Source organism: Pelophylax lessonae (genome assembly GCF_965119305.1).
Source record: "Pelophylax lessonae genome assembly, chromosome: 4".
NCBI classification, from domain to species: domain Eukaryota; kingdom Metazoa; phylum Chordata; class Amphibia; order Anura; family Ranidae; genus Pelophylax; species Pelophylax lessonae.
In genome coordinates, this window is record NC_138771.1 from 290,991,701 (window position 1) to 291,004,259 (window position 12,559).

General features: G+C 42.6%; 1 protein-coding gene across 2 annotated transcripts in view; it reads left to right on the forward strand.

The window, feature by feature from the left end:
- The window catches only part of MON2 (MON2 homolog, regulator of endosome-to-Golgi trafficking), a 271,194-nt gene that overhangs the window by 161,240 nt on the left and 97,395 nt on the right, over nucleotides 1-12,559 (forward strand). For both annotated transcript variants that reach the window (XM_082256725.1, XM_082256726.1), the window contains exons 24-26: nucleotides 298-591; nucleotides 724-922; nucleotides 4,486-5,111. In XM_082256725.1, coding sequence (XP_082112851.1) covers nucleotides 298-591; nucleotides 724-922; nucleotides 4,486-5,111 — 1,119 coding nt within the window. The remainder of the gene's footprint in view (nucleotides 1-297; nucleotides 592-723; nucleotides 923-4,485; nucleotides 5,112-12,559) is intronic.

The window sequence follows — 12,559 nt, forward strand, 5'->3', positions numbered from 1 at the left end:
GGGGGTCACCTCCCCCACAGCCGCTGTCCCATTTTAAAATCAGCACAACTTGTTTGCACCTGCAAAATCGAGGCAGATTGCTTAAAAAAGATTTAGTAGTTAGTAGTTGCCAAGATCGCTGTTTTCAGTGAGATTTATCTTATGAGTTACTGTTTAGTACTGTTTTATGTGGTATACAAATAGGTTAAATGTTTATTATTACTTTTATTTATTGCATTAAGTGTATGCATTTGGCAAAAGAGTATTCCTTTTTAAAGCAGATGTTTTTTTGTTTTTTTTGGAATATGTTGAATACAGTGGAATATTTCTGATTACTTCTTCCAACGAGGAGAAAATATAGAAAAAGAACTGAACAGGGAAGAAGATATGCTTCAGATGCAGGCAAAAGAGAAAGGAGTGACTCTTAACCGGCCTTTCCACCCAGCACCACCATTTGATTGCCTCTGGCTGTGTCTTTATGCCAAGCTAGGGGAGCTGTGTGTTGATACGCGCCCTGCAGTCAGGAAGAGCGCAGGCCAGACCTTGTTCTCCACAATAGGGGCACACGGAACTTTACTGCAGCATCCAACCTGGCACACTGTCATTTGGAAGGTATAGAGAAATGGGCTCTACATACGTATATTTTTTTCGAATTTGTAACAAAATAATAGACACACAAATGAAGATGTAATTTATAGATGTTGGGAAAGACCAGACCATGATACTTCTTTTTAACTGCTTTAGGTACTGTTCCACTTATTAGACCAAGTGCGAGAATCTTCTACAACAGCCGATAAAGAGAAAATCGAATCAGGAGGAGGCAACATCCTCATTCATCACTCCAGGGACACAGCAGAGAAGCAGTGGGCTGAGACATGGGTACTAACTCTAGCTGGCGTCGCCCGAATATTTAACACTAGGAGATACTTGCTGCAGCCTCTAGGTAAAATACTCCATCACTGTCTTTTTTTATTAAAGATATACTCTAGGTACATGTTTAAAAACATCATTCATTTGTGTATTCTATAAAATCATGCCTTGGTTCGAAATATATTTAGACATTTATTTCCTGCAATAAGGTAAAAAAATGTTCCAGTATTTGTCACGCCCTGTTATCCCCTCTATACTTACCCGAGTCCTATTTTGATCCAGTGCTGTACCCATCCACAGTGGCTCTCTTCTTTCTCTCTGCTCACAGATGCAGCAGCATTAGCCATCGGCATCTGCTGCTGTCAAATCCTGTGAGTGGGGGGGGTGAAATGTGGCGGCTGGGAAAGGGAATAACGATATTTTGAATCAGTCAGGGCTCTTTTGCTTTGCACTGTGCTCGTCAGAAATCAGGTTGAGAGAGGTGATTTGGGAAGCAGTCATTTTTCTTATAGCCATCCCTCCCATGGTAGAGTTCCATTACCATGACTTCAGAGAGGAAGGGTGAAGAACAGCTCATAATGAGGTAGATTAATGCCAGGCAGTTTTCCAGTTAGCCAAGCAGTACAGGATCCCACTTTGTCTACACTAGTGTTCTCTTTGTGACAGACCTGCAATTGGCAGTGATTACCCATTTGTGTTTCAACAGGACTCCTCTGTTCAGGTTGGACCAGTATGTCTGCTCTTTCTTTATGAAGTTATCAGTCCAGAACTGAGGCAGTTTTCCTGTCCCTGTCTCTGCAACTCACTGTGTGTGGGACTTAACAAGCTTATGCTGCCTTGAGGGATTCCTCTGTTTAGTACTGAAGCAACTATGGCTGACTGGACATTTTGTGGGGAATTGTAATTCACCTTTTCTTGAACCTGCTTATGCTAACGTGCTTTGCAGGTTAGCCAGATGAATGAGCCAACCACTTTTTTTTTCTACTCTGTCATCAAGGGGAATTATTACTGTTTCAAAAAAATTTGTTACATCTTGCATATACTGGTATATCTAACCCATGATGGCTCTTCATACTATGTGTGTATACCTAGTTCTCAGTGTGGTAATACTGTTTATGGGAGCTGGAAGGATTCCGAACTAGTGTGAACATATGATATCTTTACAAACTTGTTTGGTCTATAATTTGTACTCTATGTTAATACAGGCTAAGTAACAGATTATGTTCAGATTAAACTCTGCGAATGCAGGCTGAATAACCGATCACAGTGAGATTGTATTTGATGCTAATGCAGGCTAAGTAAGGCTTCTTTCACGTGGGCACTTCCAGATGGCAAAAGCGTACGGTTGAGGCCGCCAGACAGCCCCATACACATTGCCACAGTATAGCTTCACATAACATTGTGGTGCAAAAAAATTAAAAGTAGGGCATGTTGCATTTGGCAAGCAATACTGCCTGTCACTGAACCCCATACAGGTGAATGAGGTTGTGTCACAACCACATCCAATGCAGCTTAACATACCTCTTCAAACAGGAGTGCAGGAGGCAGCAAATCTAGGAGTCAGCAGCTAGGCATAGCAGCTAGGCAGCAAGGCTATGTGGAAGAGGCCTTATAGTCCACAGTCAATATTGTACTTGGATTTTTGTGTGCATTTGTTTCCATGCTGCCCCACCTAACCTGACACAGCTGTTACCTTGTTGCTTCTGAGCAACCAGTGTATTCCCTTTCTGTTGGGGATTATATTGGATACTAAACCTTAAAGCTGAAGTAAGCCCATCAATTTAACTGTTTAAAAAAACAGTTTCATTCCCAGCATGCCCGAAATGCTGTCACATTGGTTGTGCTTTCATCCAAACTGTCATAACTGATCACATGTGCAGCATCATGGCAGTTGAAGATTAAACAGAGGCCAAGATGGCAGCTTCCTTGGCTGAAAACGGTAGGAGGGTTTACTTCCACTTTAACTTTGTTTGCCCTGCACTTCTCTATGCAGACTCACCACAGGAAAAAGTTCCACTTGGCTCTGGTGTGAAGGGGGGGTCTTTATGGCCTGCTTCAGCTATCTGCCAGAAACCACTGCTGACTCGTTGGTTATTTCAGCTGTCCCCCCTCCCCTTTGAGCTGCAGGCAACCCCATTTTTATTCTGCCTTTTTTTTTTTTTTCTTCTTGGGTCTGTTAGCCTTGGTTGCTATGTTACTCATCCCTTTGGTAGACTGCTTTTAGACACCCTGACATTCTAAGAATTCCTGTGTCCCTCGTTGGATGGGGATGAAAATAAAATGGTTGCATTCTCCATAAAATTCTTTTTTTGGAGTCCAGTGAGTCCAGTGTGTTTGCTTCCTGATTTTAGTACTACTTTGCTACAAAAACCTAGGCAAAATGGTTGTCCGTGGGGTTATCCTGTATTCATTTTTCCTGTAGGCAGTAGTATATACTCCCAACATTCTAAGCAGACCTGTGTCCCTGAGTGGGCTTTATATAAAGTCCAAAAATCCTTTTTCGTGTCTATTTTTAAATAATGAAAAGGATCCTTAAGTATGAGCATGCACAGATAGGTTGCGTTCGCTTACAATACCTGGATGATTCTCAACTCAGCTTTCTCAGAATACAGTCTACCATTATGCAGTAGGCACACAAGATCTAAAACTGGTAAGTTGATCATTTTGAGCCATTAGCAAAAAGTGTGAGCGGGAGTTTTTACCAGAAGGCAGAAATGCTATTTTTTGCTTGGCGATGTATATTGTGGCATGGCAGTTTTATGCACCTAAAAAGGATATTGGTGAGAAAAAGTGAGTGTGGCCTTTCAAATGGTTGTTGAGCTTATCAGCGCCCAAAAGCCTAGTACACACGGACCAAATATCTGGTGGCATTGGCCGTTCAATAGAAACCAGCCAACATTCGGCCTATGTGTATGGCTGCCGATCAGCCGGCTTATGTCGAGGGGCATCACCCAAAAAGGTCTGCTAATGGCTGATTCTTGAATTGTTAGTACAGCGGCTCCTCCTGAGCACTTCAGGAGCCTGCTGGGTTGAACGAGATAAAACTACTAGTGTGTACCAGTCAATTTTATTGTACAATTTTCCTCTAGATTTACCAAAACCATTTAATATGAGGTCAAACCTAAACACTTTCAATTTGTATGCAATCAGGCAGGCCCTTGCACTATATAGTTGAAGGTAAATCTAAAGGAAATTGAATATGAAAGATGTATAATGTATGACCAGCCTTAGATTTGCACAAATACCTTGGATGCTGGTTCAGATTTCCTGTGCAGCTTTAAAAAAAAAATGAAGTGTCTTGTCTATAGTTTTCCATCCTCTCTGACTAATTAAAAAAAATTGGAAGAACAGGCACATCAGTGAATAGGGACCTTTGTTCTGTCTACTATGGTCTTATCTTTGAAATTATTCAAATAAACAATGTCTGCAAAATGCAGATCACTGGATGTTTTAATACTCATAGCAGTGTTTACCCATCCTATTGCCGCTAACAGATCATGTTGTCCAGATGTCTTTACAGATTCATACCTGCGCCTATACGTGGAAATTTGGAAAATATAAACTTGTAATTGGCAATGTTCACATATACAGTTGGTGTATTTTTAAACTACTTTGCTTTCTTTTTTTATAATGCAGGTGACTTTTCAAAGGCGTGGGATGTTCTTCTGGATCACATTCAGTCAGCAGCTCTCAGCAAAAACAATGAAGTCTCCTTAGCGGCTCTGAAAAGCTTTCAGGAAATCCTACAGATTGTAAGCCCGACTAGGGAGATGGATAAGCCAGAGTCTCTTCCTGGTATCTCAGTAACTGTTCCTGCTCTTATTGGGCCAGTTAGCGCTTCTGGACCAGGAAGACCATTGATGAGGGCTGACTCGACAGGAGAAAGACTTGCAAGATATAACTCTGAGCAGCCCATAGCTATGGATGAGATTGAAGACTCCGCTCTGTGGTGGGCAGCCTGGAACACCTGGTATAGGATTGGTACAGAAAGTACAAAGCCACCAGCTACAAGTGACAAACTGACATTCATTCCGAGTCAGCCTTTCCTCACAGCTTTAATTCAGATTTTCCCAGCTCTTTATCATCACATCAAAACTGCTTTTAATATGGATGAGCTACAAAAGCTTGGGGTCATATTACATGGGGCTGTGTCAGTGCCTATAAGCTCAGATGCCTCGCCTTTCATCCTCCCCTCTTATACAGAAGCAGTGTTGACAAGCCTGCAGGAATCTGTGCTTACAGCTTTGGATGTCCTACAAAAGGTGACTATTGGACCCATCTGCCTTTTATTTTGTTTGGCATTTCCGTTTACAAATGGCATAGCACCAAAAAAGATTAGATTATCTAAAGCTGAAGGACAAAGTTATGTATAGTATGAATATTGTAATGCCAAGAAAAGAAACATGCAAAAATGATGAATTAAGTTTTGTGGATTAAGGGCACTGTATGAAGCTGAATCATTTAACCACTTGCCGACCAAGCCATAGACCAATGACGTCCTCGGTCTGAAGTGGAATACCGGGATTATGGCTGCAGCAATATGCCATAACCCTGGTATTGTTTTTTTTTTTTCATCTGGCAATTCTCTAACAAATAAAAGTGACCCGGATTCACTGCTGGATCACTTTTAGAAGCCAGAAGAAGAAGAAGCCAACCCCCCAAGCCCCTCCCGCCACTTCCCGGTGGTTCTCGGGCTTACCTGGATGATTGGTACCCCCAAGAATCGATCCAGCGGTTGCCACAGCTGGTAACCAAGATGAGCAGAGCAAAGATGGCCTCCGCTCATCTTCATGGTCTTGGAGGACCGGAGTGACATCATGACATCACCTCCGGTTCCAAGCCCAATGTAAACAATGCCATTTTTTATTTTTAGAGCACTAGATCATTGTTTTATTTGTTTGTATTTTTGATTTGATGCTTTACACTGTAGAGGCGAGATGGGGGTCTTATTGACCCCAGATCTCTCCAGAAAGCTTTTTTTCACTGCTTATTTCTATCACAAGGGATGTTTACATTCCTGGTGATAGGATTAAAAGTGACAAAAAAAAATAGTTTAAAGGGAAAGTGTAAAAATAAAAAAAATGTCATAAAATATATAATAATGAAAAAAACATGTTTAAAGCGTCCAAGTGCTCGGGCGCAGTGGTGAACGCATACGTGGGTCACGCCTGCATATGTAAATGGTGTTCAAACCACAGGTGAGGTATCGCCGCAACGTCAAAGCGAGAGCAGTAATTCTAGCACTAGATCTAGCACTAGATCTTCTCTCTAACTCTAAACTGGTAACCTGTAGAAACCTGTAGAAATTATTAAAGTATCACCTATGGAGATTTTTAAGTACCATAGTTTGCCGCCATTCCATGAGCATGCGCAATTTTAAAGCATGACATGAAAAAGAAATGTGTTTGAAAAATCGCTGTGCAAATAATACACCATTTTATTCTCTAGGGTCGCTGCTAAAAAAAACATTCTGCTAAATATATATATATATATATATATATATATATATATATATATATATATTTAAATTATTTATTATATTTGGGATTTCTATGTGATTTTCTAGCAAAAAAAAAAAACAGATTTTTTTTTTATAAACTTGTTGGGAAGATTAAAAAGCGCAAATCGTGACAAAAACACGCTACACGCTTTTCTGCAGCTTCTCCATTGAAGTCTATTGAACCAAAACGTACTGTATTGCATTTAAAAAAAGTCCCTGATCCTTTCCAAAAACACATAGGTGTGAACCAGATCTTTGCGGGATGTTCACATAAAGGTATTGTGGGATAAACCGGTAGCAGGAGGTGAAGCCTCCTTTAAAGTTTTACTCACTTTTTGGGAGTGTTTAGCAGGCACTTAAAGGATAAGTTCACCTTTGGGAACATTTTTAATGTTCCACCCATTTTTAGGGTGGAACATGTAATATGTTTCTCCTCCTGCAGGAGTGGGAGAACTACTACTACCGTCAGTCTTTGCATCTGACAGCTTGTAGTTCTCAATGAACTACCAGGATGCTGATGAGCGCTCTAGGTAGTTAATTGATGCTTCCTGTCATTAGTAATTGCCTGCCTGACTGACAGCTACACAGACAATCTGCAGGAGCCTGAGATTGCACTCATGATCTGCTGAATGCAGGTGATTGGCCAGCTGGTCAAAAACAAGGTACAGGTGGCTGCATCACCTCTTCTATTTCCTCCTGGTAGTTCAGATTGGAATGGTATAGATTTTAGGCTTTAGGCCCCTTTCACACAGGCGGACCGTTCAGATCCGCCTGTCCGTTTTTTTGGCGGATCTGAACGGTCCCCCCATACATTCCTATGGGGCATCGGATTTCAGCGGAGACATGTCCGCTGACATCCGACCCGACCCGATCCGATTCGTCAAATCTATTTTCCATCCGTCCAGCGTATCGGATGGGATCGGGTGAGAACGGACTGACAGTCCGTTGACATCCGATTTCCCCCATAGAGATGCATGGGGAACTGTCAGCTGTGTCTCCGCACACAGCGCGGAGACACAGCTGTCCTCCTGCTGCTCAGCGGGGGATCGGCGGCTCGATCCCCCGCTGAGAAAAACGGACTCCGTCCAACGGACGGAGTGTGTGAAAGAGCCCTAAGGGGTATTGTAGACAAGCCTACTTACAGGCTTCTAAAAGTGCAATTGATACACTCCCCAGGGAAGGTTACAAGATGCATTAAAAGCATTGGCTTGCTTTATTTTTTATTTTTTCCTCACTGATTTATTGTGCTACACTTCAGGAGGACATTGCATAGAACCATTGTGTTGGTTGTATAATGCTGATTTTAACTTGTAAGCAACAAATGTTAGAAAAAAAACCTGGTCTTCAAGTGGTTAAAGGGCATTGGTTGATTTATGAAATGTAAGAACTTTATGTGATTTAATATTACTGATTCTGCATGGCGAAGTTTGCGTTTAGACCAAGCAAACCTTTTTAACGTAGTGATCTGTGCTTTTCACCTTCATGAATATAATGGGTTAACTTCCATGTATCCAACACTAGTTAACCCCAGGGATATATCTATCCAGTGCCTGGATGTGGTGAGGGCTGTCAGTGTTGACGTCTTGGCCCGTGCTTCTTTCAGGCAGATGGATTCTTTGTTTTTACACAAGGCCCTAAAAGTGGCTCTTCGGCTTCCAGATCCTCTTTTTCTGCATGAATTTAACAGGTCATTGTGTAGGTCTGTGAATTAAGAGATATTGTTGTCTTTTCCTATTCAAGCCCCCTATTCCTGGGCATTGAGTGCTTCTTGTGTTTTTTCAGCATCAGATCTGTACAGCTGGGGCCTAATTTTCTATACTTGTCTTCTCTAAGTTCTATGTAGGTTGATGTGTCTGCCTCGGTAGATGCTAGTTTTGATCAAAAGGTTTTCTGATCAGCTGTTTAATGTCCCCACTTCCCCTCCTTTGCTTGGTTTTCTAACTGCTTTTGGATACCCCTAGGTCAGTGGTCTGCAACCTTTAAGACAAAAAGAGCCACTTGGACCCGTTTCCGAAGGAAAAAAAAACTGGGAGCCGCAAAACCATTGCGACATTTAAAACAAATATAACACTGCATATATTGTTTCTTACCTTAATGCTATATACACCATACATGCCCCTTTCAATGTAGTGACCAGCATACATGCCTCTTTCAATGTAGTGACCTGCATACATGCCCCTTACAATGTAGTGACCAGCATACATGCCCCTTACAATGTAGTGACCAGCATACATGCCCCTTACAATGTAGTGACCAGCATACATGCCCCTTACAATGTAGTGACCAGCATACATGCCCCTTACAATGTAGTGACCAGCATACATGCCCCTTTCAATGTAGTGACCAGCATACATGCCCCTTTCAATGCAGTGACCAGCATACATGCCCCTTACAATGTAGTGCCCAGCATACATTGCCCTTACAATGTAGTGACCAGCATACATGCCCCTTACAATGTAGTGACCAGCATACATTGCCCTTACAATGTAGTGCCCAGCATACATTGCCCTTACAATGTAGTGCCCAGCATACATGCCCCTTACAATGTAGTGACCAGCATACATGCCCCTTACAATGTAGTGACCAGCATACATGCCCCTTACAATGTAGTGACCAGCATACATGCCCCTTTCAATGTAGTGACCAGCATACATGCCCCTTTCAATGTAGTGACCAGCATACATGCCCCTTTCAATGTAGTGACCAGGATACATGCCCCTTACAATGTAGTGACCAGCATACATGCCCCTTACAATGTAGTGACCAGCATACATGCCCCTTTCAATGTAGTGACCAGCATACATGCCCCTTTCAATGCAGTGACCAGCATACATGCCCCTTACAATGCAGAGACCAGCGTGCGTGCTTACCCCCTTCAATGCAGTGTGTGCCCCCCCCGAGGCATCACTTCACTTACCTCACACTGGGTCCTGGCATGCTGCTGCTGATGGGAGTCTGGACGGATGTCTTCTTCCTCCTCAACTAGACCTGCAGGCGCGCCACTGCTCTCCTCTCTGACAGCGGGCGGGAAGGTGACGTCGGGACGGTGCGTGACTATGGCACGCACCGCCCCCCACGCGACGTCACAGCCAGTACAGCGCCACAGTGGGGAGTGTCGGGGCGCACAGTGCGCCTCCTCCCCTCACTAGCATCCGCCCCGGAGCCGCGGCAAAGGTTCAAAAGAGCCACATGCGGCTCCGGAGCCGCGGGTTGCCGACCTATGCCCTAGGTTGTTTGATTATAATCAAGTTCCCCCTATGGACAACAGATTTTTTTTTTTTTTTGCTTTTTTTTTTTCTATTTAGATCAGGGGTCTCCAAACTTTCAAAGTGAGGCGCCGGTCTACTGTCCTTCAGGCCTTAGGGGGGTCGGAATGTGGCCAGGGGGAGTAGAAAATGCCCCGGCATCTGTGCCCTATTATTGGTTTTAATGGGAGCAATAGTGCCCCATTAATAGGGTTGGTAGGGGGAATGGTGACCCAAGGGCCAGACAAAGGCAAGCAAAGGGCCACAGTTTGGAGACCACTGATTTAGATGAAAGCATTATATGCCATCTTTTATCAAGCTGGGTCCCTCGGTGGACACAGATTTAAGAATACAAAAGTCCTATTTTTTGAGGTCTCTATCTTTGGACAGGTGGCATGTAGACATACACAAATGGCAAGTAGACTTTTTGCTATTTTCCTGTTCTAGTCGGATGTCACGGTATATAAGTAATGGGATTTGTTATTATGTAGGCTTATTACAGGAAGCATTATGGGCATTTTGTGTGTTAATAACTATGTATTTTATTTATTTATATAGCACAGGCAAAATCTGCAATGCTAAATAGAGTATAAAAAAATGAAAGCTACCTCATCCATTACATTTTGGGTTCAGGTAGCCCTTTATTACAATGCAGTGTTAAATCTGAGCCTACATCACATTTTTGCGTCCTACACTCAGATGTGTTTCGCTCCTCACAGGGAGTTTAATCGTAGAGTCATTCCTATCAGTCCTTGATTCAAAGAAGTTTACTATCTAATGTGCCCCCGATAATCATATGGTCACATAAGGTCTAGGGCAGTGATGGTGAATCTTGGCACCCCAGATGTTTTGTAAATACATTCCCCATGATGCTCATGTAGTTCCAAAACATCTGAGGTGCAAAGGTTTGCCATCACTGGTCTAGGGTGTAGTGGTAGATCGAGGACTGAAGAATCCTAAGGAGCCGACCAGTGGTCTCGGGTATCGCTCATAGTGTCCACGAAAATAGAGAACCGAGGGAGGCGGGTCAGCCCTTGTAGCGTAGTTTTTTATTTCAGAAACAAAAGTGCTTACACAATAAAAGGTCAAAATGGACTTAAAACTTGAGGCTGCGGTCACCCAGCAAGGGGGGGAACATGCGGTCTACCTAGTGTGCGGGTAGAGAAAACCTGTCTCTACCCAGAGTCATTGTAGTCACTCTCTATGCCTCGAGCAGTCCTATCCTGGGGGCTCTGTGGTGTTCTCAGGTAGATGAGTGAATAGATAAGAAGAGTCAGCGAAGAAAAACTCGGTAGTTCGATTGGCAGAGACTCCCGATGGAAAAAATATACAAACAGCGCTAAATCCTCTCATCCAATATTACTATATATATAATTATAATTATTAACTGTGTATATCTTCTAAAATATATTTGTGCAAAGTAGCATTTAAATTCCTAATAGTAAATTATTATAAAGTGCTTCAGTTTTGTGCTGACAACCAATATAAACATGCTTAGTATGTGCAATCCATGTGCAAATTGCCAATAATATAAAGTGCAAGGTAATCTAATATTGAATCCAAATCACTTATTATTCAATATAAAGTCCGTGGCATAACAAATATATTATTGGTATATAAAAAGTGAGTCCTTAATATGATGAGATTGGATCAACCGGATCAAGTGACTGTGTATATCCTTGAACAATGATGGTGGTACCCTCCACTTCACCACAAAAAGTGTGGTAAGATAGCATACTTAACAGATGGTGTTGGTCCAAGCTGACATACGCCAGCAAGAGATCAAATTGGGCTTTGTGGGTCTCCTCTCCCTGGCAAGTCGAAGTCCCAAAGGGGTGGATGAATAGATGTCCTTAGGCTTCTCCTATTTGAGCTTATGGAGGAAAAAAATTAAGAGGGCTCCTCATAGTGCAGTATTGTAAAAGTTTTCAATCTTTATTAAAATGACTGCAATATTGGGACTGCACGGACCCAATATCTTGCGGTTGTCCGTTATAGCTGTCTCGGGAGCCGCGCTGTTCCCGGAAGTTGGGCAATCGGCGTGCAGTTCACAGTAGGGTCAAAAGCGAGGCAGCGCGCGTTGCATCTTGACGCGTTTCTTCACTGGAATGACGTCTTCGGAAACAGAAAAACTCTGTCGGTAGTTCGATTGGAAAAGACTCCAGATGCCATGAGGAGTCTGCTTTAGTAAAATATCCAATAACTTTATTTCACCAAGTTAAACGCCTTTTGTGGCTTTACAGTGCCACTTTCCCAGTTCAAGATGATACCATAGGTGTCTAATTCACATGTTCATTAAAGACATCATTTGCCACAACTAAGTTCTACACTCTTCCTAGTGGCTGATAAAGAACCACTAGCTTATACTAGACACCAATTTTTATCACCTTGAACTGAGGAAGTGGCAATTTAAACCCGCAAAACACATTTTATTCAACGAAATAAGTAATTGGATGTCTTACTAAGGCGACTCATGCCTATCCTTTGCATAACCACACTGGGTGCCTATCGAACAACCGACTCCTCCCCCCCTCCCCCGCAGACTCTTATTACCTATCAAAATCACTTGGAAACCGACAAACTTATGTAGCCGAGTGCTGAAAATAATCTCAGTTTACCGCTACAGCAAACTGAATTTATTATGCATACACAATGCAATTCTATGTTGAAATATAAAAATGTGTTCAGCTTGTTTCTGCTAAATTTCACCCCAGCAGTGGCTCACAGTGGAGCTGATATATAAAAATTCTGTACACAAATTCTTGCAGCTCATGGCATCCGGTAGGAATCCTTGCTTTATCTTCAAACCAAAACTGCAGAGAGGACAGCTGGAAGCTGATTGGTTGTTGTTGACCTCAAGAAATTTTGCCTGCAGCATGCTTTTTATCCATTTGCCCCTGTATGTGTACATAACATCTAGTCACTGCAGAGATGAGCAGAAGTTATCCAGCACCCGCTGACAGGC